The sequence below is a fragment of the Esox lucius genome, chromosome 20, assembly GCF_011004845.1.
Source record: "Esox lucius isolate fEsoLuc1 chromosome 20, fEsoLuc1.pri, whole genome shotgun sequence".
NCBI lineage: Eukaryota > Metazoa > Chordata > Actinopteri > Esociformes > Esocidae > Esox > Esox lucius.
The window spans coordinates 31,511,600-31,518,573 of NC_047588.1; the positions used below are offsets into that span (position 1 = coordinate 31,511,600).

The following is a 6,974-nucleotide window of genomic DNA, read 5'->3' on the forward strand; positions in this document are numbered from 1 at the left end:
GTAACTGACTGGAAGCCAATGCAAAGATTTAGGGAACTAGAGTGATGTGCTCTGTTCTCTTGGTACTGGTTAACATTCTAGCAGCAGCATTCTGAATGAGCTGCAGATGTTTAACAATTTTTTTTCAGGAGTCCAGTTAAGAAGCCATTACAGTAGTCAACCCTACTAGAGATAAAAGCATGGATGAGCTTCTCTTGGTCTTTTGGGGACATTAGCTATCACAATCAATTAAAACACATTTCTTACTATAAAAATCTAACTTTTTTTTTATTGACACATGGACTCCAAGGAATCCAAACAAAGCGCCAATTGGATCCTATCTCACACATGAGGTGCTATATGTGAAAAGGAAGAACTACCCAACTCAGTAGTTACAAAAAGTGTCTGTAACACTAACCAACTCTGTGATCTTTTATTGTAGCCAGATAACCTAGGTGTCAACAGAGAGGTTAAGTATGTCAGAAGCCTGTGTAATAGGGCTTTATATAAAAAAAATTAGTAATGAAGGCATCTGTGCACTTTTACCAGCCAACTTTCTGGTAAAGGATGCAGTGATGAGTATTATAACACTGTGATGTAATAATACGAAGGGCACTATGATAAACTGAATCAAGTGACTTCAGAGTTAAATCATATGCACATTGGTATATTGTATCACCATAGTCAAGAACAGGCAGGAAAGTTGACTGAAAAATGCTTCTTGTATGCCTCAGAAAAGCAAGATCTATTTCTATAGAAGAAACCCACTTTACCCTTAAGCTTGTTAACAAGCTAATTTGTATGCTTCTTAAATGACAGGTCACTGTCAATCCAAATTCCCAGGTATTTGTATGCAGAGACCCGTTCAATTATAGAACCATCCAAAGAGTGAAGATGCAAGCCAGGTGAGATCTTTCGATGTGATATAAAAAAAAGCATGTATTTGGTTTTGCTAGTATTAAGTACAAGCTTTAAATTGTTAAGTGCTTCCTGCCCAGCTTTAAAACCAGACTGTAAACTGGACATAGCTACATTGATTTTTTTGGAGCCAAGCATAGAGAACAGTGTTGTCTACATAAAAGTGAAAAACACAACTATTTACAGATTGATCAATAGCATTTGATGTCGTAAAAAGAACAGGTCCTAAGACTGATCCCTAAGGAACACCTCTGTGTACCTAAAGAAGATCAGACCTAAGATAAGGTCATGAAATCAAGAACATGCAGCAGAGCTAATCCCTATTGATGACAATTTCCTAAACAAGATACCATGATCAACAGTATTAAAGTTCTCAGAGAAGCCAATGAACAATGCAGCACAAGTCATTTTAGCATCCAGATCATCAACAAGATTATTTACAACTAGTGTAGATGCAGTGACAGTGCCACTGTATGCCGAGGTCTAAAACCAGACTGATTTACATTTAAAATACATTTCTCAGTCAAGAAGGAGATAAGCTGCACATTTACCAATGACTCAAGAATCTTAGCTTAACAAGGAAGCCTTGAAATTGGCAGATAACTGTTGAGATCACGACTGTCAACCCCCTTATGGAGAGGAAACACAAACCCCGATTTCAAATATTTTGGAATAATTCCTAAAGACAATGTCAAATATAAAATGTGTTACTGCTCCAGCAATAAGGGATGCTGCACATTTTAGCAGACCAGGTTCTAAATTATCTGCCCCTATAGATTTCTTAGAGTCTAATGTTAGTAAAGCATCAAGGACTTCCTTAACAAAACATTGTCATTACTCCCATACTATAGTCCCTGTCTCTTCTTCTTTGAAATCAACAAGATTTGTTGCAGATTCAGAGGAAGAGTGCAGTGTGAGTGCATGCATGCGTTACTCCACGTGTCTCTGCATGTCTATCTGTCTCTGTGTGTCTTCATGTGTCTGTCTGTCTGTGTGTGTCTCCATGTGTCTGTCTTTCTCTGCGTGTCTGTCTGTCTCTGCGTGTCTATGTGCGTCTGTCTCTCTCCATGTGTGTGTCCCTGCTTATCTCCATGTGTCCGTCTGTCTCCGTGTCCTTCTGTCTCCATGTGTCCATCTGCCTCTGTGTGTCTGTCTGTCTGTGTGTCCTTCTGTCTCCGTGTGTCTGTCTGCCTCTGTGTGTCTGTTTGTCTGTGTGTCCGTCTGCCTCCATATGTCTCCATGTGTGTCTGTCTGTCCCTGTATGTCTCCACGTGTGTCTGTCCCTGTATGTCTCCATGTGTGTCTGTCTGTCCCTGTATGTCTCCACGTGTCTGTCTGTCCCTGTATGTCTCCACGTGTGTCTGTCTGTTCCTGTATGTCTCCACGTGTGTCTGTCTGTCCCTGTATGTCTCCATGTGTGTCTGTCTGTCCCTGTATGTCTCCACGTGTGTCTGTCTGGCCCTGTATGTCTCTGCATGTCCCTGTGTGTCTCCGCGTGTGTCTGTCTGGCCCTGTATGTCTCCGCGTGTGTCTGTCTGTCCCTGTATGTCTCCATGTGTGTCTGTCTGGCCCTGTATGTCTCCATGTGTGTCTGTCTGTCCCTGTATGTCTCTGCATGTCCCTGTGTGTCTCCATGTGCGTGTATCCGTGCATGCGAGGGAGGGCGACAGACAAAGCACGGCTACAGTAGTAGCGATAAGTGCAGAACAAAATCTAAACTACAACAGCAAGCTAAAGACAGGCAGATCATACCCACACGGTCATCATAACTTCCTATCAGGCCTTTTTACTATTAAAATATGTGCTAACATGCCACAATTGAATACTGGCCCATGATTAAAGACATCCCTCTCTCCTTAATGGCTGAGAGCATATGGAGGCAGCACAATGCAATGCTTAGGCAGCCTCTTAGCCTTCTGCTTGGCATAGGAGTGAAGCATGACACCTGCCTGTCCATGCTGCGGCATCTGTATGTTTAAAAAGACATGGGGCTCTGGGCTGAGCTCACTGGACTGTGTCAGCAGGTATCATGTGTAAACCTCAGCTTGGCCCGGTTTCATCATGTATCCCCTTTGTAGTGAGAGCGCAGTGGGACTGCAGTGGGTAGTTACAGTGAGCTTAGGCTTACTGGTGTGTGCATTTGTAGATACAGGAGATTATACGACTGCCGCTCCGGTTTTGATGGCCAGCATTTGAGCAGTGAGCCAGGAGTTTGTCATGTCCTCTCCTGGATCCCCGCTGGGAAATCCTATCTCACAACTACATGTACAGATTTGCGTGCAAAAAAAGACATCTAAGCATCTAAGCCAATCGGATTTTCTGGATTACTCTGATAGTGTAATGCTACACTATCGGTGTTCGACCCATCGAAATAAGAATGAATTCAACGGTGATGGTCAATGATGGTGTGGTAGGGGACGGGCAGCCATTACAAGTGTAACCATGAGAGCAAAGCAGGAAGTAAAGGCAGGAAGTGCACCAAACAATCAACTCTGACGCCAGCTGATGTCACAACAAATACATTACATTGCTATGAGCAACATCATTTTGCAACATTTGAATGAACAGTTGACAGCATATTACCACTGAAGATCTTGCATCATAACAACATGCAGTTATTGCAACTGCACAACCAAATTCAGCCAGTCAGAATTCTAGGAATTGAGGTTCCAAGCCTGTTTTTTCTTTGACAGGGGGGGGGGGGGGGGGGGGGGGGCAGGTGCATTTCTATGCATCAGCCATTTGATGGAAATACTCATTATACTGGATTCAATTAAACTCAGTACAGTCCAGCCTTATCGTACTGAGTCTACAGTTTCTCCAGATAAAGCCTTGGGTTCTGCAATGCAGTTCAATGTCTTTGATTAGCACAGACCCCGCCTTACAGAGCAAACATTCAATCCCCTATGCAAGGGACATGAGGGACGAAGGAGCATAGATGTGAGGTGCTGTGATGCAGCCATTTGTATACCCAGGCCAATGCTGCCACCTAGAGCATGTATACAAAACAGCTTTTTTGATTTGGTAGCAAAAACAGCGGATCCAGCCCCTACAAAACTAGAACTTGGTCTCCCTTTTAAAAGGATTGGAGAGGTGTAAACAACGTTGAAAACATTCCCCATTTCTAAGCGAGGACAAGGTGGACACCGGACAGTTTACACATGAACACAAGTACTGAACAACATGAAACATACTCACAGTTTCTCCTTGTCACTTGATCTGATGTCGTGCACGAGGTAAATATTGCCAAAACTGCCCCTGCCCAATCTCTGTAGGACACTGTATCGCTTGGCAACCAGGCTGCCGAGGTCCGGGGATACAGAGGTGGAGGGCGACAGTAAGTGGCATGATGAATGGGCTGCTAGCTCCTCAAACCTGGGCATCTTGTTTTACATGTAGCTGTAAACAAATCCGCAAAACACACAAATGTTGTTTTTCATTATTTTAGTTTAATCTTCCTGTTTGTTCAATAAAGATACAAATATTACACACCCACACACACACACACACACACACACATATATATATACATCTCCGGTAAAAAAAATAAGAGACCACTGCATCTTTTTCTTTCCTTTCCAAAAAAGTCGAAAAGGAACGTTTTGAGTGAGGAACAGAAGGGTTAAAATTAAAAGACCACTGCAAATTGAGCGCTTCTGTTCCTCACTCAAAACTTTCCTTTTCAACTGTGTAATATTTTTATCTCGATTTTTATCTTGATTATCTTGATTTTTACTCGAGCAGGTCCCGCTCGAGTCAACCACAAACTGTTTCTGGGGCTCAAAAAAAGAAAAACATATTTAACGGCGACAATTACTGTTTGCGTTAACGCGTTAATATATGTATATAGGCCTACAGTATATACCTATAACTATTATGTATTTTACAGGGGAGAGTTTCCTTAGCAGCAGCTGGAGTTACAATTATTAAAAGCAGAATATGTCCCGACTAACTTATTTCATTCTACAGCCATTGTCAAAAAACTCACCTGTTTGCAGTCCAAAACACCCATCACTCGATTTACTTCCGTGTTTATTCGTGTTCCTATGGTAATATGAATCCTCCTTTCTCGAATTGTATACCATTGTCTTCCACTGGGTGTAAGTAAAGAGCCATATGATCCATAGGTATTCATTTATGTATGGGCATGGAAATTGTGTTCATTATCGTATTTCAACTATTGTGGAACAGAGTTGTATGAAACGACTGAGAACCAGGCTAACTAACGAAGGGCAAATTGTAACATCCATTTCCAGTCTCTCCAGCTGTGCTTGTTTTTAGGAATGCAGAGCACTGTTAACTCTGATAGAAAACAGAGGGTGGCCAATCCAGTTATGAACAGATTTGATTTCCACTGTCCACAAGATAACTCACCTAATTGCTCCAATGTCCCCAGAACGTAATAACACAGTGCATGGCTGCGGAAAGATGTTTCGAGAAGGCGTTGTTGATAATGGTTGAGATTGATAACGTGATTGAATTTAACAAATGTTGAAAGCATGGGCGACGGTCTAGTTCCTACAGGTATGCAGACACTCATCCACAACTAAAGAGAAGTATGGAAATATATAACATCCCTATAATGACAAATTGTGTTTTTATTTGTGCCGTATTTCCGGTAATCGTGTTTAAGAGTTCATCTAAAACCATCCTGTTAGCAAAATAAAAAACAGAGAGCAAATTTTTTGCACAACATGGCCAAAGGATGGGGATGCAGACAAACGGGAAAGTATTTGATTGCAAAATGGAATTTTGTTTTATAATTACTTTTGATTACAATACCAAAAGTTTTGCCCTCAATTATTTAATATTTGATTGAGAAAAAAAAGAATCTTGAAAAAAACAACATGTTGTTTGCATTGCAAATAGTCTTTAAAATGTACACTTCGGTGGCAGTGTTTGTGTGCATAGGATGTAAAAACACAAACGCTTTTTAAAAAAATGAATAGGCCTTCAATTAAAGATACATCGAAGATCTGACATGGCAGGATCTGTAGGCTTACTCATCTTTATAGGTACTCAAGCAGGACTAACATATAACAAAGAAAGGTGGACATAAATATCATGAGAATATAAATACTAAAATTGGAACACTTATGTGTGGGCATGTTGCCATAGAATAATATGGTGTGGGCATGCAGGCGTAGTACATAATAATTTGGGCCTGCAGGTGTAATATATTATCATGTGGGTCTGCAGGTGTAGCACATTATAATTTGGGCCTGCAGGTGTAATATGTTGTCATGTGGGCCTGCAGGTGTAGTACATTATAATTTGGGCCTGCAGGTGTAATATGTTATCATGTGGGCCTGTATGTGTAGTACATTATCATATGGGCCTATGGGTGTAATATATTATCATATGGTCCTGTAGGTGTAGTACATAATCATGAGGGCATGCAGGGCGTAGTACATTATCACGTAGGCCTTCAGGTGCCGAGAAAGTAGTTAATGTGGGCATGCTGCTTTGTTAATTACTAGAAATATTCAGATAATGCATACTGTGTATTAAGATTCCTTAGCTAAGAGGTTTACAAACCTATCCTCACACAGCCCAATACATTTTACAGTTTTGTTGTAGCTTTAAACTAGCTCACTGAATGAATCAGAATCAGAATTACACCTAACACACCTAAGTTGAATTACAGTGGCTCTTAAAAGTCAATACACCCATCTTGTTAAAGAAGTTAGATGTAGTGGAAAACACTTTAAGTAACTGTAAGCAATATTATTAGATATTGACATAAGAAACTTACCTGATTTAACAAAGGATGCGCACAAAGACTCAGAAATGTCATCAATTCATGCATTTCTTTTAATCTTGGAGACAAAAAGTGGGCTAGCTTACCTCCTCAGTGAGTAGTGCTTGAAAGGCCTGGAATAGTATTTGTAGATTGCTGAAAACAATCTGATAACAAAGGACTTCTCCTGTTAAGATGTAGACAGGCGATTCTCTGGAGTTACCAAGGCAGCAGATATAACAGAATCTGGCATTATTCTGGGCACTGCAGAAGATACATTTGACATGAACTAAAGAACCTGTAGAACTGACCTCCACCATCATGAAGTGCTTCGAGC

At 41.0% G+C, this 6,974-nt stretch overlaps 1 protein-coding gene across 1 annotated transcript in view; it reads right to left on the bottom strand.

The window, feature by feature from the left end:
* Positions 1-5,433, bottom strand: part of nek11 (NIMA-related kinase 11) — an 84,038-nt gene extending 78,605 nt beyond the window's left edge. The window contains exons 1-3 of the mRNA XM_010884640.3: positions 5,272-5,433; positions 4,886-4,991; positions 4,096-4,296 (exon numbers count right to left, since the gene is read on the bottom strand). Of these exons, the coding sequence (XP_010882942.2) occupies positions 4,096-4,280 (185 nt within the window). The 5' untranslated portion in view covers positions 4,281-4,296; positions 4,886-4,991; positions 5,272-5,433. The remainder of the gene's footprint in view (positions 1-4,095; positions 4,297-4,885; positions 4,992-5,271) is intronic.
* Between the last annotated feature and the right edge of the window lie 1,541 nt (positions 5,434-6,974).